The 26,918-nt window shown below is 40.8% G+C and overlaps 2 protein-coding genes across 3 annotated transcripts in view; one reads left to right on the top strand and one right to left on the bottom strand.

The window, feature by feature from the left end:
- Zgrf1 (zinc finger GRF-type containing 1) overlaps nt 1-8,041 on the bottom strand; it is a 64,952-nt gene extending 56,911 nt beyond the window's left edge. The window contains exons 1-5 of the mRNA XM_085835537.1: nt 7,957-8,041; nt 6,678-6,758; nt 4,752-4,811; nt 3,314-3,499; nt 684-2,919 (exon numbers count right to left, since the gene is read on the bottom strand). Coding sequence (XP_085691663.1) covers nt 684-2,919; nt 3,314-3,499; nt 4,752-4,811; nt 6,678-6,758; nt 7,957-7,977 — 2,584 coding nt within the window. The 5' untranslated portion in view covers nt 7,978-8,041. The remainder of the gene's footprint in view (nt 1-683; nt 2,920-3,313; nt 3,500-4,751; nt 4,812-6,677; nt 6,759-7,956) is intronic.
- Nucleotides 8,042-10,236: 2,195 nt separating this feature from the next.
- On the top strand, nt 10,237-25,950 carry Larp7 (La ribonucleoprotein 7, transcriptional regulator). 2 transcript variants are annotated; one of them, XM_021157843.2, is made up of 13 exons: nt 10,237-10,386; nt 15,170-15,357; nt 15,551-15,651; nt 15,732-15,815; nt 15,916-16,080; nt 16,168-16,261; nt 16,337-16,693; nt 16,782-16,923; nt 18,526-18,650; nt 19,639-19,763; nt 21,813-21,972; nt 22,134-22,225; nt 25,644-25,950. In XM_021157843.2, exons 2-13 carry the CDS (start codon nt 15,171-15,173, stop codon nt 25,722-25,724), a joined length of 1,713 nt encoding a protein of 570 aa, XP_021013502.1. In that variant the 5' UTR covers nt 10,237-10,386; nt 15,170; the 3' UTR covers nt 25,725-25,950. The 2 variants fall into 2 exon arrangements, with proteins under 2 accessions (XP_021013502.1, XP_085691664.1); XM_085835538.1 differs by lacking the exon at nt 15,170-15,357 and having other exon boundaries at nt 25,644-25,949.
- Nucleotides 25,951-26,918: the final 968 nt, after the last annotated feature.

Genomic DNA, 26,918 nt, shown 5'->3' on the forward strand with positions numbered 1-26,918 from the left:
AAATGGCAGAATTATAAAATCTAAGAGAGGCTCAACCATATTTACCACAGTGACTCGGGAAGAACTTGTGAACTTTACAAAGTTGATAGATTTTTGCAGGCAGTAACACTGTTGTGATAATTTGACAATGATCTGTTACCCACTGTGGGATTTCGTGAGTAAAATACACTGACATTTAGTCAGGGCCTGTTCCCACTGTGAGAATAAAGAAACATTACAGAATGGAGCAGAGGGTGCTCTTGTGGCGCACTCTGGGCTGGGATGTCAGCATGGAAAGGAAAAGCACTACAGCTGTGGATTAGCTTAGCCTGAACACACCCTTGTGTATACCTGTCAATATGCAAATGCACAGGGCATTTCAGAAGAGATGCCATAGAGACTGGTTAATGTTAAATAGACTAAGGAACCGTGGGACAAAGACTTAGTCTTCACTGTATCATCCTCTATGAGAGTTGTCATTACCAAATACATGGATTACACTGTGTAATCTCCAGCCCCATTTATGGAGGGATTGGTCTCAAACTCAGGAGACAGTTGCAGATAATTCTGAATTCTCCTAACCCAAGTGCTGAGATTACAGACATGAGCCACCACATATGTAAATCTCTAATACAGCAGACAGCAAAACTCTTACCTTCCTTTGAGCTACAAAGCGGGGGAAAAAAAAGGCCAGTGACTCTAACCTTTAGGACTGACATCTGGGTCTCGACTGTGCTGAACTTCATGTGGAAAGGCATGCTTTTTCTTCAATATTGTCAAGTTTCCTGAAGCTGTGCTATGCTCAGACTGTGACTTTAAAAGGGACATGTTATTTATTACTTCAGAAAGTTCTGAAGAACTGTTAGAAGTAGCCCAGGATTGCTGGTTTCTCTGTGTAGTTTCCACTTCAAAATGACCACACGGCAAACTTCTAATCCTTCCTAATTCTTTAGACTCAGAAATATATGCTTTGCTGTCTCTATAAATAGGATGTTTGACTCCCATAGGATAAAATAAAGGACTAGAAATTTGAGTGCTGGATTCTTCTAGTTCATGACACTCAAAGTGATCCTGAGTGGTACTCAATAGCTGGCCACTAATGTCACTGCTAGAGATTGGTGATAAGACCTGCTCATCATTTCTGTCTCTGTGACTTTGCAAATTAAAAGGCTGGGTACCTTCTGAGAGCAGGTCACTGTTCTCAGGCGCTGGATCAGTGACTGCGTTTAGAAGATAAGGACTCTGTAAGCTTCTGTTTACACCTTTGGGTTTCTTTGAGGGTGAAACACCACCACAATTAATTGCATTTCCTTGTATAGATTGACTAGCATCTTCTCTGCTGTCCCCTGCTACATCCTCACTCCACTCCAGCGACGAGTCCAAACTGCTCCCTGTGTCACTATGACACTGTCCCTCTAGTGCTTGGCCAGTTTTTACATCTCCATGAGGTCCTGAACTGAAACCCACACAGGTTCTATCACAGAACTCTGATAGCAGAGTCCCATCAGCAGGGAGGGCCTCTCTAGGCTTGTCATCCGTAGATGACAGGAGTGGCAATTTTCCTACAATTTCTCGGCAGCCTATATCCTCACAGCTCTTCTGAACACAAGAATCATCTGTAAGCACAGCTTCCTTCTCCCACCGCTCTGAATCCTGGGAAAGTCTGCTGTCTTCTTGTGATGCCTCATCAGTGTCACTGGTCTCAAAGTTGCTCAGATTAAAAGAAACCTCCAAAAATGGTTGCACGGCTTTATGAACAGTATTCAGATCTTCTCTATCAGCATTGCTTTTAGAAACCATGTCTACAATGTCGTCAGAGATCCTAGAGCAGGTACTTAGAGAGGCTTCGACTTCAGTTTGTTTATGTCCTATTTCTGGCAAAGGTGACACTGGTCTATACTCCGGTTCCAATGCTGCACCCGCATCTGCCCCCTGAGAACCTTCTCGAGTGCAAAGTGACCCTTGCATCCACACCTTCTCATGTTGATTAACAGGTACTTTGCTACTGTACTGAATGTCAGATTCTGATAATAAATTGGCATTCTCTTTACTGCTGCAGCTAACCAGTACACTGCTTTTCTTACAAAATGAAGGTGCTAAGTTTTCTTCCTGGTTCCAGTACTGGCAATTATTATCTACTGGCTTGTCCTCACTGTATAATTCTCCCTTTTTAGAACATGTTTCAAAGAGCTCTGACTTTTTTTGTAAAAGTTCAGACAAGTTAAAAATGTTCACATCTTCTTGGGCTTCCGGTTTGTCCTCTGTATCATTCTCATCTCTAGCAGAACAGGGAGGTGATCTCTGGGAAGGTAAATACCTGGCCCACCGGCTTGTGGTTCTTGTAGGATTTTCTGACTGCTGCTCACAGCGTAAATTCCCTATGCTCTGCGTTTCTGCATAGTCTTCCTCTGGCTTGGAAGTAGTATTCAAACACCCCTGTGGTTCTATCTTAGGAAAGTGTCCTGGAATCTCACCATGCAGATCCTTCCTGTTAGTTGAGCTGGACTTCAGAAGAGCTAATATCTGGGCTTTGCTTCTGACGTTTTGTGAAACTCCAGGACAGTGAGAGTCTAAACCATTTCTTCTCGTGGGTTCACTGGCCAGTAAAGAGTCAGAACGTTTTGTTTCAGAACTGACAGGAAGGCAAAGCTTGTCCTCTTTACCGAGTGTGTTTGTGTTAATCTTGAAGTATGAAGAAAGACGTGATAAAGGTGTGTCTCTTCTCTCTCTGTTGCTGAATGTGATGGCACTCTGATTATCCGCTGACACAGGAGTTAAATCTTTCTGACCAACAGTGGGAAACAAAGGACGTGTGCTGGAGAATGTGGGAAGAGGTCTCGGGCCAGGCGGGCCAGGGTTCTCATCACCAAGTGAGGCAGCCGGTTCACTGTTCTCAGTAATAGTCACTTTCTTTGGCATCTTATATGGTCTTTGAAAACCCTAAACAAATTAAAACAATTGTCAGCTATACCATTATTTCTTTTTTTTAAATTTTCATTTATTTATTTATTTATTAGGTATTTTCTTATTTTACATTTCAAATGCTATCCCAAAAGTCCTATACCATTATTTCTAAGGAAAATGTAAAATTAATTTGCTAAAAAGAGTAACAAATATGTATGCTTTGCCTAAGGTAAAAAAAATATTTAAAATTTGCTATATTAAAATATAAAGATATATTAGTAAGACTTTTCTAATTTGGATTTACTTTTGTGTTCCTAAGTAAACAATGAAGCACCATTTTAACAGCAACCTATGATAAAAATTTACTGGTTTTAAAAATAACTTCTTTATAACTATACATTGAAATATTGGTTCCCACATAGAAACGTACAGTAGCCTTCCTTTTTAAGCCAGAGGGCTGACACCCAAGAGACCTGCTGGAGGATACAAGTGTCCTTGGGCCTGATTCCAGTGCTTCTCTAGAGCCATCCGGTTCAACAGCTCTGCTTCCAACAGCCTTAGCCTCCTCAATGGTGATTAAATACCGCTCACTTTCCAAGTCATCTCCAGGTTTCACCTACGTTTAAAAAAATAAATATCCAAATTGCATAACTGGATAATTTAATATATACCAGCAGGCTCACGAGCAATGAACAAGATGCAGTGAACATTCAACTATTCAAGCAGCAAATCCTTCAACTGTTCATTATCATGACTAGCTGACAATCAAAACCATATACCAAGAAGTAATACAACAAAGTCATTCAGCAGTACACGCGGTGGTGCTCCTGAGGCCCTCGGTCACATGCTAAGGACACAAAGACAAGCAGGAAGCTTCCTTTCACTTAGAATCCATACAACTAATGACTTTTTAAAAAGTCAAAGCCATTAGTTATCAACTCTGTATTTTTATAAATGTATATAAATTAGAAATTTATAATTATCTCAAGTATTAAGTTCAATTACATACATGTAATCACAGTCCCTGAAAAACAGCGTTATTTAGTCATTCTATTAATTGTTTACAATTCTAGAGTAAAATGCTAAGATTATCAACTTAGAAAATACATCTTTATCATATTAAACGTTTACTAATGAAACTACTTAGGATAAAATAACAGTAGCTACATTAATTGAACGCCTACTAAGAAAATGCCTCTCCTAGACCCTATTGTCATAAATCTAAAAGAACAGCCACTATAAATGATACACAATTTCATGGCTAAGTATTCAGCTAGTAATAATAATGGTATGAATTTTTGCACATGCTGTTATTAGATAATCTCTAATTTTCACAACAAGAAGCATGGACAAAGGTCATGGGCTACATAGGTGTTTCAGGATCTGAATGGAGTCAGACCAGTTCTAATGCCTTCAATTTGTTTTCTTCTTAAACACAAGCAAAACACAGAATACGTATTGAGGAAATATTTAAATGGGAATAATTCCACAGACGATCAAACCACTGTGTGAAGGCTAAAGACAGAGCTCAGCAGTAGAGCAAACGCCTGATATGAATGAAGTCTTCAGCTCCATCCCCAGCACAGCAAAATTTCTCCTAATAGAAGCCAATTCTAGAGTCACAGTCCTGGTTTGAATATGAACTGCAACCACCATTCTATGAGCACAAACATGCACTAAACCTTTCTGTGTTATCTCCTGATGTAAAAACATCATAGCACTGTCATAAAAATTAAAATGAAATAATAACTAAAGGCTGACAGCATTCAGTACGGCTATAATAAATGAACAAAATACCAGCTGTCACTATCAGCATCAGTACTATGACTATACTAATAAAAACATTCATACAGAAGACATCAAAATACCTCAAGGCACTTAAGAAACAGGCTTTCCAAACATGCTCCTTTGTCATCATATAAAATTGCCTGTTAGAAAACAAGATAAAAGTTTTAAAAAATTATTTTTCATTTCTTGAAATCTTCAATAGGAAATTAAAATTTATAAGTAAATCATGTAATAAGAGAATTATACACATTCTGTAACTTGCACTTGCAAGTACATCTACTTCAAATGCTACTGCATCCACTGAGCACGAGAGCTGAGGTACAGTGTAAGAAATGCAAGGATTCAGGTGCTAGGGAGACAGCTGTTAGTAAAGCATCTATGGACAAGCAAAAGGCCCTGGAGTCAGTTCCCAGCATCGATGGAAAAGCTTGGAATGAGCCTCTCCACAGTAGAAAAGTGAGGGAGATAGAGCTAAGAGAGGCCAGTCTAGCAAATTGGTGAGTTCTGGTTCAGTAAAAAACCCAGTCTCAAAAAATTAGGTGGATAGAAGACATAGAGTGTGGACTTCCAGCCTCTACACATGTCCATACACTCTTTAAAAAAGAGAGAGAGAAAAAAAAAAAACCCTTGATTCCTACCAGGAAGATTCTTCATTGGAATTGGGAAGAAAACAGAACTGGAATGCACTGAATGAAGCCAAATAAGAAATGAGATGGGAGCCTGGTGTGGTGGCACATGCCTTTAATCCCAGCACTCAGGAGGCAGAGGCAGGCAGATTTCTGAGTTCAAGGCCAGCCTGGTTGACCTGGAACTCACTGTGTAGACCAGGCTGGCCTTGAACTCAGAAATCTGCCTGCCTCTGCCTCCCAAGTGCTGGGATTAAAGGCATGTGCCACCATTATAAATGTGCTACATTATAAAGTAGCAACGAAAATAACTTTAAGGTTTGGGTTACACAACATGAGGAGCTATAGTAAAGGTCACAGCATTAGGAAGGTGGAGAAGCACTGCTTTACAATGACAGAGAAGCAGAATAAAGACACACTGTGAAGAGCCTTTACACGTTCACCTAGGAGCATGGATTTGATCTGAAGGCCATGACTGTCATTAGTATGTGCATGACATCATAACTCACAACCAAGTTTCTGTAATAGTTAATATTAAAAAAAGATTTAGTGGCTGAAGAGATGGCTGCTTTTCCAGAGGTTCAATTCCCAGCAACCACATGGTGATCACAACCATCTAATGAGATCTGGTGCCCTCTCCTGGTGTGCAAGCATACATGCAGACAGAACACAGCATACATAATTAATAAATAAATCTTAAAAAAAAAAAAGATTTAGCTAGAGTCAGGTAATTGCGGCACATGACTTTAATACCAGCACTTGGGAGGCAGAGGCAAGGGGATATCTTGAGTTTGAGGTCAGCCTGGTCTACACAGTTCTAGGACAGCCAAGGCAACACAGAGATGATGTCTCAAAACAAAAACCTTAGCTAGAAAATGGGTCCTGGAGTCACATCTAAGTTCATGAATGACTCCTGCACTTTCAGCTGGGACTCCTGGGTAAGATGCTTCATCTGCACCCTCAGTTTTATCATCAGTAAAATAAGACAAAATGCTTAACTTGTATGAGTTGTGCAAACGCAATTAACATGCTGAAGCATCATAGCCAGCTCATTATGTTAACAATTAAACAAATTAAATGATGTTGACTTACTGAACTTTCTTAATGTACAATAAAACCGACATGAAAATGTCTTTTTGACATGGTTATATGTGGTCATAACAGACATTATCAACAGAGTTTTCTTAACGCCTAACCAAAAGTCAAGGCTGGGCGTGGTGGTGCACACCTTTAATCCCAGTACTCGGGAGGCAGAGGCAGGCGGATTTCTGAGTTTGAGGCCAGCCTGGTCTACAAAGTGAGTTCCAGGACAGAGCTACACAAAGAAACCCTGTCTCAAAAAAAAAAAAAGTCAAGCTATAGTAACTGCTTGGTACTTACCTTGTTGCCTAAGTGAGTGATCTTCAGAACTCCATCTTGCCACACTTTGGACTTCTTCATCTTTTGATGAGTATATAGGACCTTATTTCCAAAAGTGAGGAAGACATCACTGCCATTTACACATATTTAATACCATATAGTTTACAGGTCATATAAAAATAAAGCCATTCTTTATCAAAATAATAATAGCACAGGAATCATCACAATGCCGGCATCAGTGAAGAGCTGTAGCTCAACAATAAACTGCAGGCTTAGCACCATGAGGCCCTGAGTTTAACCCCCAGCATAAAAAATGGGAAAAAACAATCAAACAAACAAACAAACCAAATCAACAACGATTTTAAGACTGGGTAGTACCAGAAGGTAAAGGAAAAAAGGGCAAGTAAAAGTCTGTAAGTTAACTGAACATCAAGATGTGTTAAACCGCCACAACGTTGGTCAGCGGGAGGAAACCCAGCTCCACGTTACATATTATTTCTGAGTACAGTGCAAAGTCTGACAAGCTCCGCAACGCTCACAGCATCTGAGGTCAGAAAACTTCAGACAGCTTTTAACTTTAGATTCCACCTCCATCAGAGGAAGAATGGAGTTCCCAACTGTTATATGTGATGCTGGATTCAATTACAGGATTGAATACAGAAACAAGTGTGAAAATCCAGCTGCCTGTTACTACCTCAAATGTTAAAGATAAAAAAAAAAAACAAAAACAAAAAACTGTCTAGCAACGCAAGTGGTGGAGAATCAGCTCAGCTGGAAGGAACCTATCTGCCTCACAGGCATGAGGACCTGACTTTGAGCCCCAGAATCTGCATAAGATGCTGGACATGGGAATGCCTCCTAAGCAGACACAGGAGGCCTAGGATGCCCAGCCAATCTGACCTAACTGCAATCTGACCTAACTGCTAAGCTCCAGGCCAAAGAGAGACCTTGTCTCAAAGGAAGTAGCCGGCACTCCTGAAGATGGTGCACACACGTACATACACACATGTGCACATGCACAAGCATACATGCACATTAGAATTCCTCAGGAAACATCTAGCAATGCTACTCTGGTAAATGTTTCCTCCTTAGTTATACTTGGAAATTTTAGTTACTTATCATTAACAATGTAATTTACATTAAAACGTAATGTTATTTTTTAGTATTTTTAAATGATTTTATGTCTAGCATAAACAATAAGATAGAAGCTCTACATATAAAAGTTATTTAGTGTCTTCGATATTTTTTAGAGTACAAGAAGGAGGAGGCGGAGCAGCAGCAGCAGCAGCAAACAACTTACAATAAACTCCTGACACTCCATTGTTTCTCCTGAGATTATAAACTAGTCAGGTCCAGAAAACAATCAGTTCTTAGTCAGCATTTATAACCTCTAAAATGAAAAACAGCAAAGAATGGTCAATCGACCCTGATAAAAAGAATAAATATCAAGTACAAAATTTTTCAATAAATCCTGACTGGAGACAGAAACCAAACAATTCCAAGACTATGAAGCCACCAAGAGAAACAAAACTGTATTTGTCATGGAGGACAGAACTGCGTGACACCACACAATGGAAAATAAAGGTAAAACTAAGTAAAATTCATAGTTACCAGTAATCCGTATACATCTCTCCGGTGCCTTGCTATCTACCAGAAAATGGATTGTTTTCCCTTCAACATGTACTGCTCCTTAGAACCCAACTTCAATTTGTTTTTTTCGAAATCATTATACTTACCACAAGATGGCCCCCTTGTGTCTTAAATTTTTCCTGCTAGAGTAATCCTTAGGTATCCAAGAACTAGTTTCAGGACCACAAATATTAACATCTGGAGCCAGCCACTTGAGTTTACATATAAAAGTCATAGTTGGTTTGCATGTAATAGGAGCATATACATAGTCTCTAATATAAATTAAGTCATCTCTAGATTATTTATACCTAGTAGATTGTAAATGATATGCAAATAGTGATTAAACTGTTTTGTTCAAGAAATGGTAACAAGCCTGACTTGGTGGAACACAACTTTGATTCCAGTGCACAGGATGCACAGTCAGGTGGATCTGTGACTTCAAGGCTGGCCTGGTTGTCTGTCTACCTACAGGGCTCCAGGACAGTCAGGACTAACTACATAGATAGACACTGTCTAAAAAGAAGAAAAAAAATGATAATTTAAAAATCTGTATGCTCAGAACTAACAATTTTTTTCTATTTCCCATCTATAGCTGGGTGAATACAGATACAGAAATTATAGGTTCAGAGGGTTGACTAAATACCTTAGTCAATATAGCACAACATCCTAAAGCCAAATATACAATATATAATTCCTCTGCAAGGAAATTTTTGTTCTTTCTTTTACCCAGTGCTAGGGGATGACAAAAAGGCCTATATGTAAGCTAGGTAATAGTGCTTACATGCATTCAGTCCTTTATGTTTGTTTAAAATAGGATCTGGCCATTTTGCACAATCCCGTCCGAGCCTCTGGAAATAGCTGGGATATTACAAGCAATATGCCAACACACCCAGGAAGAAAAATCTCTTGGACAGTGCTGCAGCAGCTACTGTAATTACCATGTTAACTGGTTAAAAATATAAGGTCAAATTTTGAAATCTTGAAATCGTCGATGGTGAACTGAATACAGATGCAAAAACAGCACACATAAGCACGCATATCTTCAAGTGGTTCCAGGGACATGACCTGACAACTAGTTAGCAATGAACATTTTAGGTCCTATTCTTTTAGGTCCTATTCTTGATCTATTACGTTAGGAAGTCCGGCTCTGGAGCCCAACAAACGTTTCTATCAGGCCCTCTGCAGTGATGGGTGGCCCCCGACCCGGAAACGCACGCGCAAAGGCCTGATTCCTAAGCATCACAGAACAGGTGAAGCACTAGATGACGAGGATGGGGCGGGAGTCATCAGTAATCGGATGTATATGACTTCTCTTATGCTGAGGAGAGCTTTCCACGAAGACAGCAGGAAGCCGTGGAATAACCTCACTTTTAGAGAAAAACTGTCACAGTAGCTCAGAACAGCACAGCTCAAACCAGGAAAGTTTCCAAACCACGAACGGCCTGCTAAACCACAAGGAACAGTACAGATCCCTAAAAGAAACATAGCTTCACTTGCCAAGACTTGACACATCAAGACTTTGTATCACTAAATAATAACGGCCCCTTGGTCCTTTGTCAGCCCCTAAAACACCCACAACCGGGATGGGCCGCGAGGGTGACCGCCTCACCCGGCACTCTAACGGCGCCTCGTGGGCCGCTTCCGTGGAGGCGAGTTAGTGTCAATGTTCTCCTAACCGCGCCAAGTCGCCCGGTCTGTCCACCCTTCTTGCCTAGAACACGGGAGAGAAAAGTCTCCACTTCACCGGCTCAATGACATAAACTCCACTTTCTAATTTCTCCCGCCAACTTAAGTGACGTCATCAAGCAGGGACGGTACCGCGGAGGCCCCGCCCGCCGCCGTTCGCAAACCACCAATGGAACTCCGCATGCCAGCGCAGTCACCGCGTGGCTCCCGCCCCCTCGCCCCAGGTCCCGCCCCCGAGATGCTCCGCCTATGACGTCAGCGACGAACCCAGGGCCTCGGACCCGGCTTTCCATAGCGGGCTGAGAGAAGCGCGTCGCTGCTCGGATGACGCAAATTTCCGCCGACCGCAAGGGTCGGGAGACGGAAAGCGTGGGAGAACACAAGCGCTGACCGTGGATCTGGGGACGTGTACGGAGTAAGTCACTACTGGCCTGCAGAGCCTCTCAGACCCGGAGAGGTGGGAACTCCTCTCAGTCGGGTCTCCTGAGGGCCACCCTTCATCCGCGGTCCGCCTCACCCCGCCCCCGTCGCCACTTTGCCGTTGGTTTGGCGCCGTACGTTGTGCGCACGCGCAGTTCCCTGGCGGCCCCTGCAATTCGGAGCTCAGTATGGAGGGGGCGGGCCGAGCTTGGGGTTGGGGTGTTTGGGGCACGCCCGGCTTCGGAGGGGCGGGGGGTGAGTCTGTGCGGAAGTAGGGTTGCTCAGAGAAACTGGATGCTAGGCAGGTTGTCTTCCCAAAGGACATCAGTTGTGAGAACTTGCATTCCAAAGTTCAGTCTTTTCTTTTTGCTAGTCCCCTCGTCCTGTCGGCCCTCTATAGAAAATGCCGTCGTAGAAGGGGCTAACAATAAATGATGAATTTAAGTTCTGAGTGCGTTTATGAGAAATTAAGGAGAAATATGAGTGGAGATTTCATTGAGAATGGAAATCCTCAAGAAGTAAGACTGCCTTTTAGTAGTCTTTCGAAGCCGGGCGGTGGTGGGAAATCGAATGACTTCATAAAACATTCACACTAAAAGATTTATTTGGAACAAAGTTCTAGACCGCTAAAGGGTTTGCCATGACTACAACTTTGGTTCTCAATCTTTTGGGTACTCTTCTTTTTTGTTTAAACCCTGAAAAATATTATTATCGAGTTCCTTTGAAAATTTTACATGTACCTGTGGAAACATTTTGTATGTGATTTTTACAAACAAAACCTATGATTTTAATTTTTTTTTTTAAATCTAGCATAGCTTACTTCCAGATTATCTGTGACATTCACTGTCTTTGGGCAGTGTTACAACTTTGTAACTTGTTGAAAACATAAAGATGAAAACCATGTTTGCCCAAGTAGGATGTCATTGCCCCTGACCAGTATATGTTAACATTCATTTTGACTTTCTGCTGTATATTGATCTGGTCTTTTCTCCTTTAAACGGACTAGTTCCACTTAAATTTACCATATTCCTTTATATTTGTATAAGCATGATTTTACCTTTTATTTAAAAGTTTGTCTTATAACATCTCATGGATTCCTAAAATGTCTTTAAACTCCCCGAAGTGTCAGGGAGGTCAGATTAAGAATTCCTGGGACAGCCCAGGCAGTGGTGACGCACACCTTTAATCCCAGCATTTGGGAGTTGGCAAAGGCAGATTGGTAAAAATAACATGGCATCATGTTTTCCACGGCAGCTTTTCCCCCTTTGGGTTTTAGTTTTGTTGTTTGTTTGTTTGCTTGTTTGTTTTGGGGGGGTTTCAAGACAGGGTTTCTCTGTATTGCCCTGGCTATCCTGGAACTCACTTTGTAGACCAGGCTGGCCTTGAACTCAGAAATCCACTTGCCTCTGCCTCCCGAGTGCTGGGATTAAAGGCTTGCGCCACCACACCCGGCTGGTTTTTTGTTTGTTTGTTTGTTTGTTTGTTTGTTTGTTTTTAAGATTTATTTATTCTGTTTGAGTACAGTGTAGCTGTCTTCAGACACACCAGAAGAGGGCATCAGATCCCATTACAGATGGTTGTGAGCCAGCATGCCGTTGCTGGGAATTGAACTTCGGACCTGTGGAAGAGCAGTCAGTGCTCTTAACTGATGAGCCATCTCTCCAGCCTGCGAGTCTTTTTTTATTTATTTTTTTTTTTTTTTTGGTTTTTTCGAGACAGGGTTTCTCTGTGTAGCCCTGGCTGTCCTGGAACTCACTTTGTAGACCAGGCTGGCCTCGAACTCAGAAATCCGCCTGCCTCTGCCTCCCGAGTGCTGGGATTAAAGGCGTGCGCCACCACGCCCGGCTGCGAGTCTTTTTTTAAACTTATGTAATATACGTGTGTATGTATGAATGTATGCGTGTATACCATATGCCCACAGAAGTCAGAAGAATGATTGGATCCCCTTTGGTTGTAAGCTTTGATATCAGTGCTAGAAACTGAACGTGTGTCCTCTGCAAGAGCAATAAGTATTCTTTTTTTTTTAAAGATTCATTTATTTATTTATTATATGTAAGTACACTGTAGCTGTCTTCAGACACTCCAGAAGAGGGCATCAGATCTCGTTACAGATGGTTGTGAGCCACCATGTGGTTGCTGGGATTTGAACTCGGGACCTTTGGAAGAGCAGTCGGCGCTCTTAACCACTGAGCCATCTCACCAGCCCCAGCAATAAGTATTCTTAACCACATCTCTACAGACTTCTCCACAGCAACATTTTAAAGTGCTTAAATCACAATTTCTTTAATCAATCTTCACAGACTTGTGTCTACCTTTTATAGACCACAGAAATGAGAAAACTTCTTCCAGACACATGCAGATATGGTTTGGTCAACTTGGTGGATTATAGTGTTAACATTAGTGAGGATAAATAGATTTTGGTCGGAAAGAATACATTTCCTTTGAAATGTGTGGAATGGCAATATAATTATTCATTACTACAGGACCTTGGGAAAGTACAAACAGGGTTAGGAGTATAGCAAGGGCTGAGGAGTGGTTCAGTGGTAGGATATGGAAAGCCATGGGTCTAATTCCTATTCCTAGCATCAAGGAGAAAGACAGACAGACAGACAGAAAGTGGGTAGAGGTGAGGAAGCTCTGTAACCAAGGTGTAGCCATTTAACTAACTGGTTTTCTTTGGACCTGGAATAGGGAAACTAAATTGTTCTGTAGTTTATGTGACTTTCTGTTTGGTCTGTAACTTGTTCTAAATTGAAGGTGTATTTGATCTGAACTGGAATATGCTAAGTTACAAAAGTAACCCTTAAGAGAAACAGGAAGAATGGCCTCTGGGCTAAGGTAGTGGAATGATAGCTGTGAACATCTGTGTTTTGCAGTTCTGTGTGCTCTGCTTTAGATCCAGTGAGTGAAGAGTAGAGTAGCTGTGAGTTCCACTATGCCTTGGATCAGAGTCTCTCAACCTTTCTCATGCTGTGACACTTTAACACAGTTCCTCATGTAGTACTAACTCCTAAGCATAAAATTATTTTGTTGCTGCTTCATGACTGTAATTTTTCTGTTTTAAGTAGTAATGTAAATATTTGATATGCAGGATATCTGATATGTGAACCCCAAAAGTGTCTCACCTACAGGGTGAGAATCTGTGCCTTAGATGGTGGGCTTTGACGGTGAAAAGAACTAGGAAGCTGGAAGTCTGCCCATTATAATTAACAGCTAGCAGTGGGGCCTGCTCTCATCACTGAAGTCTGTATTTGTTTATACTCTACCACCTTAGAAAAGAACTTGAGATGCTTAATACCTTATTTTCATTATATAGGGCGAGCGAGACATTCACAGAGGCCCACCTGCCAGTGCCTCTTGGGTGCTGGGGCTTAGGTACCACCATACCTAGCCTACAGGGACTTTTAAATATATGTAACTACTTCACAAATACGTAGTGTTTAAAGCCTTTGCCTCTATATTTGTATTATAGTGGGGTAGATAAATAACAAAACTCTAATTCCAGATAGTGGTGAGCATTGAAAGAAAAGTCTAGAGGATAGTTCAGATTGGGATCCATGGGACTCTTGTAGGTTGGATGAAAGAAAAAGCCTCTCTTAAACAGTGGCGTTCACAGATCTGGGTAAATAACCAAACCAGCCATACAGTCAATTACACACTTGACATGAGAGTGTGTGCCAGTATTAGGGAAAGAAACAGCAGGAAATTGACTATAATAAAACAGAGTAGAAGCAAGCTGACCTCTAGGGAAGATCGTGGAATAGTTCAAGGGAGATGTGATAATAACTTGGACCAAGTCGCTGATTAGAAGTAAAAGGATTAATGTTGAGGATGTATGGTAAAGCCCGTGCTGGTCTGACTGCTGGTGAATTGAATTGACTGTAGAGTATGAGGAAGGGAGTGAGACTGCTTTCTGGTTTTACAGTTTTGTAGTTGGTATTTTGCAAAGGGGGGAAAAATCTTAAATTTATAGAATTCTGTTTTTTTTTTTCAAACACAAAAGAGATTTATTTATCCCAGAGGGATAAAGAGCAGGGAATAAGAGATAAAGACAGGAGAAGGGATGAGGGAGAGGGGCTAGAATTCTGTTTTTGTCAGGTAAAGTTTGCGATATATCCTCTAAATGAACAAATGGAGATGTCAAGTGTGTAATTGACTGTTGGAATATGGAGCTAATGAGAGTGTGTGTGAGTTAGACAGCCCAGAACTGAATAGCCAGGACCATCAGAGAGGATAGATGAGACAGGAGGCCAAGATAGGAGTCTATCACAGTTGGAAGGATCCAGAAAAGGCAAGTTTAAAGCCAGATGAAGAGGTCAGGTAACTGTTGGCATTAGGCAAACACTGAGCTCATTGGGGTTCCGCTTGAATGGTAGGAATGAAAGCCTGGAAGGAACCGGTGAATTAAGACTTACTTTCTTTGATATATATGACAAGTACACTGTAGCTGTCTTCAGACATGCCAGAAGAGGGCAGCAGATCCCCTTACAGATTACAGATGGTTGTGAGTTGCTGGGAATTGAACTCAGGAGCAGTTCATCTCTCCACCCCCATAGAGCTACAATGTGCTTAATTAGTAATTAAGTTATCAGGTTTTACTACTTGAATACACTTAGAGAATTTGCACTTGCCTGACCGACCAGCTTTAAAAACATCCTAACTCAGTGAGATACAGCAGGAAGGCTCAGGTGACAGGGGCATTTTAGTTACTATGCCACCTCATCAGGAGGCTTAGTTAGCACTTTTTACAGTTTAGCATTTTTGTTTTTGTCTCTGAGAATGGAAACTGAAAACCAAAAAACTATGGAAGAAAGCACTGAGAAGAGAAAAGAAGAAAAAAAGAAGCGCTCCCGGGTTAAACAGGTGCTTGCAGATATTGCTAAGCAGGTGGACTTCTGGTTTGGAGATGCAAACCTTCACAAGGACAAGTTTCTGCGAGAGCAAATTGAAAAATCTAGAGATGGATGTAAGTTTCTCTTTGTTGGAATTTCCAACTCACATTTATATGGGGCCAGAGCTTGAGAGCTCAGTACTGCATACATGTGTATATATTATGTTCATATGATTGATACACACAACTGCATAACATAACAAGCTGTTGAACTCATGCTTGTTTGCACACATATTCCAGTGTCCCATTATCCTATTTTATTTCCTAGATGTGGACATTTCTCTCCTGGTGTCTTTTAACAAAATGAAGAAGCTGACAACTGATGGGAAGCTAATAGCCAGAGCATTGAAAAGCTCATCTGTTGTAGAGGTAAAAACTTGCATTTCAAGTCACCCACATCCAATTAACTACTGACTTTATATTTAGCTTTTCTTTTTTTTTTCATAAAGTTGGACTTAGAAGGGACCAGAATCAGGAGGAAAAAACCCCTAGGTGAGAGACCAAAGGACGAGGAAGAACGCACGGTATATGTGGTAAGAAATGACACAAATTTTAATTCTAGTTCATTTATTTATAAAATATTTATTGGTAAGATGTAGGAACTTTAAAATGTTCATCCATGATTTATTACAGGAGTTGCTCCCCAAAAATGTTACTCATAGCTGGATTGAGAGAGTATTTGGGAAATGCGGCAATGTGGTTTACATAAGTATTCCACATTACAAGTCTACTGGGGATCCTAAGGGATTTGCCTTTGTGGAGTTTGAAACAAAAGAGCAAGCAGCAAAAGCCATTGAGGTACGTACTTCTGTGGGACCCTGAAAAGTAAAGAAACAAGACACAGGGTTAGCAAGAATTAACAGATTTTGCAATCAATCTTTTCAGTTTCTGAACAACCCACCAGAAGAAGCACCTAGGAAGCCTGGTATATTTCCCAAGACAGTGAAAAACAAGCCCATCCCTTCCTTACGAGTAGCTGGTGAGTGCTTACCTAATTAGATTGGCCAAGTAAATTATAAACTAATGACTATAAATAACAATCATGTTGTTACAGAAGAGAAGAAAAAGAAGAAAAAGAAAAAAGGCAGAATAAAGAAGGAAGAGAGTGTGCAGGCCAAAGAGTCGGCCGTGGACAGCAGCAGCTCAGGCGTGTGTAAAGCCGCGAAGAGACCAAGGACTGCCTCTGAGGGCTCCGAAGCAGAAACCCCGGAAGCTCCAAAGCAACCTGCAAAGAAAAAGAAAAAGCGGGACAAGGTCGAAGCATCCAGCTTACCTGAAGCCAGGGCAGGGAAGAGGGAGAGGTGCGGCGCCGAGGACGAAGACTGCCTCCCACCAAGGCCAAAAGCAAAGAAAAGGGCTCAGAAGGATGGCGTCGGCCAAGCAGCTTCCGAGGTCTCCAAGGAGAGCAGAGGTACCATGGCAGTAGCTACGTAGTAGCTAGAAATGTTTTAACCATTTAACCACACAACAACGGACTTAAACGGAAATCTTTTTTCTAGACTTAGAATTCTGCTCTACTGAGGAGGAGAAGGAAACAGGAGACCGAAAAGGTGACTCAAAGGTGAAGAGGAAGCATAAGAAAAAACATAAGGAGAGACATAAGATGGGCGAGGAGGTTATACCATTGAGAGTGTTGTCCAAGTAAGTACCGATTCTCTGTGGCCACTGACACGGGTCCATCACCATTGCTAAAGTGCAATTCCAATTTCTATTCAACAGAGTTGCATGTTAGCAACAGTGACGGCCTCGGTCTATCTATACGCAGCCATGTTAGCAACAGTGACGGCCTCGGTCTGTCTATACGCAGCACAGTGAAGACTAAGTAGGAGCCACCACACTCAAACATGGAAGCACTTATTTTTAAATGCACAGCAAGTGCCTCCATGTTAAAGTAAAGGAGGCCCCTTAAGCAGACTTGAGCGGTCTTTCCAAAGGCATGAATAGAAAGGAACACATACCATCACCAAAACATGGAAGCACTTACTTTCTTAGTTCTAAAGCAAGTACAACCACGTTTAAGTGATGGGAAGCCCAGTCAGTCACTCCCTTAACCTAAGGCATTTTAAAGAAAATGTTGAACAGTCTAAGACACCCCCACTGAAACATGGAAGCACTTGCTTTTGTTTAACACAGCAGGTAACCCCATGTTAAAGCAGAGGGGACTCCCATCAGACTCTTGCTTAAAAGGTGCTTTTTCCTCCATAGAGTTTCTTGAATTCACTTCTACTAAAACATGGAAGCACTTACTCTTAGATGAGACAGAAAGCATTCCCATGTTAAAGTTGAAGGGAACCCACCCACAGGCAACTAGTTAAAATAGAAGAGCAACCCCACAGCAAGTAAAGTGACCCACCCCGGTTACAGATCTACTCTCTACCTTCCTTTACCTTCGTGACCGCCTCCCAGAGAGTCGGGTTCTGTCCTTGGAGGGTGAAAGACGCTGACTTTAGACCACTTGTATTTATACTACTCTTAACTCCTGAGTTCCTTTTGGCTTTCTATCTCTGAGAATCATTACAAGACCCTTTGTTATTTTAATGTATCAGCTCTGGGGAAAGTAGATCCTGGGGACCTGGGGAGGTCTGGATTTTTTTTTTTTCCTTTTTTGAAGTAAACAGATGTCAATGTTAACTGCTAAAACCATTACCACAAGATATCCTCCTCTTTAAAAAAAAATCTCCTATCTGCCCGTTTGATGGCACAGATTAGGGTAACAATGAGCGCTCCCACAGAGCCAGGAGATGCATTGTGCTTCTCTGGAGGAGCCCTAGCTGTTTGAAGATACATCTACATGTTAAATGTATGTAAATAAATAAATTGCTTCCATGGGGTGTTTTTTTCTTCTTAGAAATTCCTTTTGATTCAAGTAAATCCTAAGGAATGTTAGCTCTCAAATTGGAAGCAATTTGAGAAATCTTTGAGTTTTAGTCTCTTACTTTTCCTCCAGGTTGCCTGATTTAGTGATTGTTACTTAATGGAAGTGACTCAAAAGTGATTTTACAATTAAATATTAGAAACAACCAGGAAACTCAAGCATTTTCCTTGACTGTTAAGGCAGAGAAATTTCCTTTGTGTGTTTGCTAGGTAGCTTTAACAAATGGCTTAACAAATAATGTAAACATATGCCTTAAAGAAAGAAAAGTCAGAAAGACTTGCAGTTCCTGTGGACATTGCGTTTAGACCAACTTCAGATTTCTAGTTGGGTCTTCTTATCACTGTAGTGGCTCAATTTTTGTTTTTCAGGACTGAATGGATGGATTTGAAGAAAGAGTATTTGGCACTGCAAAAAGCTAGCATGGCTTCTCTAAAAAAAACAATATCTCAAATCAAGTTGGAATCAGAAATGGAAACAGACTGTAAAGCGCCTAGTAAGTGTGCAGTGGGGAACGGAGAGGGTGAAGCTCATGTAATGGAAGAGTGGGCTTTAGTCTGAATGTTTTCAGGGGCGGTTTTTTGCAGTGATAGAGTGGCTTCCTCAATTTTAAGCTGTACCATTACCAAAAAAATGTTTTAAGAAAAGTAAAAATGTGAAGGTTTGTATTACACACTAGGTTTTAATAGTCTGCTTATTCTTCTCTACCTTACCTGCAAGCTCACTTGTGAGTGCCTGGAGAGAGGAATAAAGACTGCAGGTTTAGTGGATGATGTGCACCAAGCAGGAGCATATTAAAGCACTACTCTCGTTCATTGTAATATTAGTAAAGGTTTTAAGTTCTTGCAAATTATACAAATTCTCATATTTGAACAGTATACTTTGTAGCTGGAGAAATGGCTCAGTGGTTAAGAGCACTGACTGCTCTTCCAGAAGTCCTGAATTCAAGTCCTAGCAACCACATGGTGGGATCTGATACTCTGTCCTGGAGTGTCTGAAGACAGCTGCAGCATCCTCATAAATAAAATAAATAAACAAATCTTTAAAAAAATGAAATTGTTAAAGCCAGGCAGTGGTGGCGCATGCCTTTTTTAATCCCAGCACTTGGGAGGCAGAGTTGGGTGGATTTCTGAGTTCGGGGCCAGCCTGGTCTACAGAGTGAGTTCCAGGACAGCCAGGACTACACAGAGAAGCCCTATCTCGAAATACAAAAAAAAAAAAAAAGAATAGAATACTTTGAATAGTCTTATGTTCATATAGGCATACATCTTTATTCAGGCTTTACTCTTTGGTTTAGAGGTATAACGCCTTTTGTGCCATGTTGATTCCAATGGGCAGTGTGATTCCTTAATATTATTTACAATTCTGAGATCCTTAAACTAGCCTGAGAAGTCACTGCTGCTGCTGCTGGGGTAGAATAGTGCTCCTCCTCATGTGAAATGTCAGGAGTGGGAAGGTTACCTTTGGCTCCTTCCTCTTCACAGCAGCAGGCAGTGGTCAAGAGTGCTCCACCCAGGAGAAGGTCAATGCACAAGGCCCACAGTTTGTGACTGGAGTGATTGTGAAGATTGTGAGCGGAGAGCCTCTACCAGGCAGGAAACAAGTCAAGGTAATATTTATGAACCCCATGTGAAATGTTTTCAAAATAGTATGGAAAACAAAGCAGCTCCAGTGAGAATTTGTACCTTTCTGATAAACTGCTCGGAGAGTCCATGGTAACTCTGACAACTCTTAGGTTTCCTCTAAATACCTCACTCCTCAGGAAGTAAGGCCTGCGTACGTCAGATAGCCTGTACACCTTTCCTGTTTCACTAATGGTTAGTGGCTGTGTACTTCACTGGAGAATGACAGAGTGATTCTAACTTGGAGTTGTTGAAGTAATATGTATGCAATGTTATGCTTTGAAAGAGTTTTTCTGTTGATAAAGGTATTTGATTCCATATTTTGTTAGTTGGAAAGATAGGCTTTCTCTGTGTAGCCCTGGCTGTCCTTGAACTCACTGTAGACCAAGCTGTAATTGTCAATCCTAAATCCTATTAGCTTACATCTGAAAATATGGTAAAGGGGGCTGGAGAGATGGCTCAGTGGTTAAGAGTGCCGACTGCTCTTCCAGAGGTCCTGAGTTCAATTCCCAGCAACCACATGGTGGCTCACAACCATCTATAATGGGATCCGACGCCCTCTTCTGGTGTGTCTGAAGACAGCTACAGTGTACTCACATACATGACATAAATAAATAAATCTTAAAAAAGAGAAAGGAAAGATGGTAACAATATAGAATTTAGATGAAGAACCTGAACGGATGTCAGTAAGCAAATGCTTTGCAAGCATGGAGGCCTGGATTCCGTCCTGAGCAAGCAGAAGAGTTTGGTAATGCAACCGTTGAAAGTCCTCTAGTAATTACTTCGTTTTTCTGAAACAAAACCTGAGCTCTGTTGCTTGTCACTGATTACCAGATTAATTGGTCATTTTATGGGTTTTCAATTAGGAGATCAGCCTGACTTTTAATGGATACATAGTAAGTTGAACTGCGGTACTCTAAACTATCTGAAAACTCTGTTATGAAACTCTTACAACTAAGAGGAACTCTATTACAGTTTCAGCAGCTTAAGGCAGACTGGTCTCTTGCTGTGTATCTTACTTAGTGATGATTAACTAGATAAAAGCATTGGAAGATCCCCGGGGCGAAGGCTCTCCAGGCCTTTTTTTTTTCCTTGATTGATTAAGGAAACCTTTTTCAGTAAGGGTTTTCTTACCTTACAGAATACTGTGTGGTAAGGGTGAGTTTCTGTCTTCTACAGACCTGCAAATCTCTATTGTCCTTTACAAGTAACTAATGCACTGTTCTTATCCTGTAGTGTCCAACATCTCCCTCCCACACTTTTCTGTGACATTTTAAAAGAATTTGAGTTCTTGTGTCTAGAAAATTCTGTTCTAAATTAAGTAGGGTTTCTTTAGTTTTAATGAGTGAAATTTAACAATAAGATTACTGTTACATTCCTGCATAAATGTATTGTGTTCTGTGAAGAACCTGGTGTGAGAGAAAAATGATTAAAAATGCAGGAATCTCCTTAATTAGCCCTCCCAGCAGGTGGCGTAGGTAAAACTCTGCCCTTGCTGGGCGCCCTCAACTTGTTTAGAAAAGGTTACTTAGGTATTTTATCTAAAACTGAGAGCCTCTGGGCTGTGTTCAGTAACCTACCCAAGAGCCTGAGGATTCTGATGGGTATTGTAAAATCTTGAAAGCTGCTTCTCTGTGTTCTAAGTTACACATGGTGTTGTGTAGGTGAGGGATACTCAACTTCTCCAATCCTATCTTTCTTTTATTTAAATCTTCCTGGTACTAACCTCCTCCAGCTTGCTGAGTGATGGGTCATTTACATTGCACTCTACAAATCTTACCCTTAGCAGATCCCCTTGTCAGTTCATAAATATGAACCGAGAGCATGAGCTACAGTAATTTGCGATGAATTATTAAATTGCATCTCATTTTTGTGTAAATCTATTTGAAGAGTTTTTCTGTATGTTTTATATATTTACCCATCAACTATAGAGGTAGCTTGATAGAATACATTTTGACAACCTCTGTGGTTACATTCATTTATTGTCAAGCACTGTAAGTGTGATTTTTAAGTTTTCATACTTCTTTCCCGTATAGGATATTTTGGCCACAATCTCTGAAGTTGTTTACATTGATTTGCTAGAAGGAGATACTGAATGCCATGCCCGATTTAAAACCCCCGAGGATGCTCAGGCAGTAATGAATGCACAGACTGAAATTAGAAAGAAGCACTGTTGGAACCTCGAGGTCCTTTCTGGTAAAACCTGATTGTGTTTCTAGTAAACAGTTATTATTGGGAATTATCTTACTTGTTCTACATTGGGCTAATGGAACTAACTTTCTTCCCCAAGCACTCGTGCTGGTGAGGTAGAGTGTATAGCCTTACATCTGTGATCAGAGCTTTTGCTTCTTTTTAAGGGGATCATGAGCAGAGGTACTGGCAGAAGATTTTGGTAGATAGACAGGCCAAACTTAATCAACCTCGGGAAAAGAAAAGAGGCACAGAAAAGGTAAGGGGAATGGTTATATGCATCTTCTGACAATAATAAATGATGATAAATTCACTTTGGATTTCCTATTAGAGAGTACTGCTTCAGACTGAAAAAGAATACAGATTTCTCCTTCTTTCAAAGTAGATGAAATTAAGATTGTTGGCTCACAAGGATCCATAATTGTAATTGCATTTTAAACATGCACGGTTCTGATTTGGAGCTACTGGGTTTTGTAGTCTGGGGATGAGTGCCTGTACAAAGACTATCTTCTGTACAGGCTTGATACATGTAAGGCTCCTGATGGCAATGAGAAATGTTGCTATTGTTTATTATAAGTGGCAGGAGCAAACTGAAATAATTAAAACAAACTGATTCATTCAACAATTTTATTTCTGTGATAATTAATATAATATTACTCACTGAGAATGACATTTGTTCTTTGAAAGCAGATGCTTATTCTTTTAAATATTGTTGTAGTTGAAGTATTTAGAATGGACTGTTAAGAACTTTGAAAGACCTGGTTCAGATTTTCTATGCATATTGGCTTGGTGTGTTTTTCATCTTCCTCCTTTGGCATTTCTAACGATTGACAGGGCTTTTGTTACTGTTGGTCTTTGTCAAGTTTTTTTCTTCACTGGAGACTGTTCTTGCTGAGATGGGAAGGCCTCCTTTCTTGGGGCTTTCTCTTCCTGAAGGTGTGAATTTCAAAACTTGTTAGAGATGTTCAGATGTTAATGTCAGTAATCTAGAACAAATAAGGAATATTTATTCTTCTAATTGGTGTGAAGGTTTGTTTGAATTGGCTATACTTTTTTAAGCTGGTAATTAAAACATTTTACTTTTAATTTTATAAATTCATTAATATTTATCTTAGTCTCAAGCAAGAAAATAAACATTGCCTATCATATTTTATAAAATTAAATTGGAATAGCAACAACAAAACAGTTACTCTTTATGAGTTAAAATGCTTCCTTTTCAGGGTTGTTGGCATGATGTAGGTAGGAACAACTGAAGCACACAGCTAGAAGAAAGGGAACCACAACTAACCGTTGCTAATCTAACTTGTTTTCTGGTGCTGGAGATTAAACTCAGCTTCTTAAGGGTGGTAAGGAGCTCTTGCTCTGCCCCTGGGGACTACCTGCCAGAGCTGACGCTCTGTGTTCCTACAAGTAGAGTGACAGGCACTCAGGACACATTGACCCGTTCTTCTGTAGCTTGCTTATAATACCAGTGTGCTAAGAAGAGTAAACCAGATAGCTTTCACACCCACTCAAGAGTGCTCAGAAGTGCAACACTCTAGGCTAAAGTAATGAGAATCGTTAACGTGTATAGCAAGTAATGGCAAAATTTCAGTGGTTCTGACATTATTGTTCTTTAATTATTTTAATTATATCTAAATTTCATGTGGGTGTGCCTGTGCCACAGCATGCGTGTGGAAGTTAAAGGGCAGCTTGTTCTCTGCCTCTACCTGTGAGTCCCAAGGGCGCAACTTGTTGGTTGGTAGTCAGGCTTTGAAGGGCGTACCCTTATTCCCAGAGGCATCTACCAACCAACCACAATTTTTAGATGTTTGCCTTTGTTTTTAATCAAAATGGACTTTTATTGGATATTACCCAGCTAAAGGCAGGATTCCTGTTTGGGAACATATCATTAGTTGCTAGGCTAGCCAGAATTTTTATTCTTGCCGTTTGTAAACAGTGCTTTAATTGAATCCTGTCATGGGCTCCTGTCAACAAATATGACATCAGATTTGTTTCATGGATTGAAACAAAGGTTCCAGGTATCTCATGCTGACCTCAAACTTACTGTGTGACTGAGAAAGGCCGTGTACTTCTGATCCCCTAAAACTAAAATATAACTTTTTTTTTCTGCTAAGAAAACTTTTTGCTGGCTGTCTGCACCTGCAGTCCCAGCTATTCAGGAGGCAGAAGAGTGATCTTCAGGCCAGCTCACATTGCACAGAGACCCACTGCAGAAAAGCAGTAGCAACTGCTTTGCAGATGTTTCAATCTGTTGTCTTCTGTGTTTCAAAAAAATCTTATTTTCGCCTTTAAAAAATACATATATCTTGTATTTTATATAATATATAACGTGTATTTTTTATGTGTAGCTTTTTATCCTAATTTTTCATTTGTAAAGCAAATTTTAAGGTTTTAGAAGGTGTATGTAATTGGCACAAAAGAATTGTAACATAAAATAGATGTGGTAAGGTCAGCCTGGTCTCCATTGTGAGTTCCAGAACAGCCAAGAGTACAACAAAACAAAACTGAAAAATAATTCTATATAGAAGAGGTAGAGTGAAAGAAAATGAGCCTGGTGTGGTGGTGCACAGGCACACCTTAAATGCCAGGACTCAGGGCAGCCTGGGCTGTGTAGTAAATTACAGGCCAGACATGATTACAAAATAAGACTTTATTCTAAATAAACAGACCGACAGACATGCTGAGCATGGCATCACATACTTTTTATCCTAGTACTCTAGAGACAGAGGCAGGCAATCTCTCTGAGTTCAAGGCCATCATCCTCTACAGAACAAGTTCCAGGACTTCCAGGGATACGTAAAGAAACCCTGTCTCAAAAAACAAAATAGGAGCTAGAGAGATGGCTTAGAAGTTAAGAGCACTGATTGCTCTTCCAGACATCCTGAGTTTAGTTCCCTGCAACCATATGGTGGCTCACACCCACTGGTCTGAAGACAGCCACGGTGTTACTCATATACATAAAGTAAATCTTAAAAACATAATAATAACAACAACAACTAAGTGTACAGAATTGCTGTGTACCATAGTCACATAGCTCTGCTTGAATTATCCTTACAGTAAACAGTTTGTTCTTTGTTCTGTTGTTGTTGTTGCTTTTGGCTTTATTTGTTTTTCCGAGAACAGGGTCCTACTGTGTGGCTTAAGCTAGCCTTGAGCTCACAGAGATCCCTCTGCCACTAGAATGCTGGGTTTAAAGCTATAAGTCACCATACCTGGCCAATAAGCAATTTATAAAGGAAACTTGAGAAGTACCCAGCCCAGAAACACAGCATCTCATTTAAATAACATAAATCTTTCCTCACAATGTAGTTAAGGGTCTCACACTGTTTAGTCTTAGTAATTATTATCCAGGTCCAGGGGTTACACAAAATAATGCTAAGTTGTAGCTCTTCCTAAGAAAGGCGAAAGGACAATGAGGAGTGGATGACATGTCAGTGAAAGATTTTGAGTAATGAACTGTAATTGGAGGGAGATGGAGGTTTCTAAGAGTTAAGGTCTATTTCATAAAAATCTTCCAGTTCTCTGTAAATTGATTTGAAACGTAATGATCTCATTTGTCTTTCTACCCCAGCTTTTAAGTGTTCCTCAGCCTGATAGTGGTAGGGCTTTAGGAGTGATGCTTGTTTTTCATTTTGGAATTCCTGAGGCATTCTAATTTCTCACCCTCTCTCTAGCTAATCACCAAAGCTGAGAAGATTAGACTGGCTAAGACTCAGCAAGCCAGCCAGCACATCCGTTTCTCTGAGTACGACTGAGAAGACCACGACTTTGGGGCGTCCCTTGCTGAAGTGTTCTTACTGCTGGGCTGCCTCATGAATGTTGTGTTGAGATCTGCATGAGAAAAGAAAAGGAAAAAACCCTTGGCTCCTCAATGTGTCAATAAGACTTTTCTAGTAACAAGTGCTTGTGTGTCAGATTTTTTCAATGAACACCCTTACTTTACGAAAATGCAACTTCAGATGATTTCATAAATAAATGTGTTTTGAACATAATTGTTTTGATTTTATTTACAAAATATATAATTGCAAAAATAAAAATGCAGGGCTGTCAGATGCAAACTGACTGTAACTGCTTTTCCCTGCTATTTTCTCTCTTCCTTCCTTCCTTCCTTCCTTCCTTCCTTCCTTCCTTCCTTCCTTCCTTCCTTTAAGCAGCAGACTGTGCCAAACGTTTCTTATTAAGATGTTGAATATTAAAAGCATTGAGTTTGTTTTTCATAAATAGACATTTTAATTAGATGATGTGCAAGGTACTATGAACTTAGAGGGAGTCTGAGAATTGACCTTACAGAAAACAGAAGTCTGCTCTTGCTTTTTCCTTCTTGCTCCTGCTCTGTCCCCTCTCCCCTCCCCCTCCTCTCCATTCCCTTCCCCCTCTCTCCACATGCTCATGTCTGGTCTCTACTTCTCTACAGTCTCTCTCTGCCTTTCTCTGCCTCTACTACCCTCTTGACTCCCCTCCCTATGCCCTGAATAAACTCTGTTCTATACTAAAGAAGAAAGAAAGGAAACAGAAATTACTAAGACTCCAGTAATGAAGTTGTTTGCAGAGGCGTATTTACAGCACCTATGAAGGACTGGTATCCTAGACTCTCAGACTCTCCTGAGAGTGTCCTGTTTGTCTCTCCGGTTATGAGCTATTGCTGCCTCCACTGGCTTTGACACTGCCTGCACTTCCTAAGCCCTGTGGTCAGGGGTCTTCTGTCACTGACCCACAAGGAGGGTCACTGGCTAGGCAGCAACATCTGAGCGCTTCCAAATATGAGTACCCTGGCAAGTTGCCTATCTCGTCTTTTCTCCTCTCACCCTCTCCTCCGCCGGGTGATATTATATGTATGAACATGATTTTACTTATATATAATTGTTTCTAGGTTATACTCGCTTAGACTTATAATAAAAGAGCTCCAGCAAGTGAAGGGTGGACCATTTAGGCCTGGATGTGATAGAAGT

The sequence above is a fragment of the Mus caroli genome, unplaced genomic scaffold, assembly GCF_978045245.1.
Source record: "Mus caroli unplaced genomic scaffold, Mus_caroli_1 scaffold_3, whole genome shotgun sequence".
NCBI classification, from domain to species: domain Eukaryota; kingdom Metazoa; phylum Chordata; class Mammalia; order Rodentia; family Muridae; genus Mus; species Mus caroli.

Bases quoted from the DNA above. Each gene is read 5' to 3' on its own strand.
- Larp7 (XM_021157843.2), top strand. From the start codon at position 15,171: ATGGAAACTGAAAACCAAAAAACTATGGAAGAAAGCACTGAGAAGAGA. The intron at 16,081-16,167 runs GTACGTACTTCT...CAATCTTTTCAG, and splicing joins AAGCAGCAAAAGCCATTGAG to TTTCTGAACAACCCACCAGA. The intron at 21,973-22,133 runs GTAAAACCTGAT...CTTCTTTTTAAG, and splicing joins GAACCTCGAGGTCCTTTCTG to GGGATCATGAGCAGAGGTAC.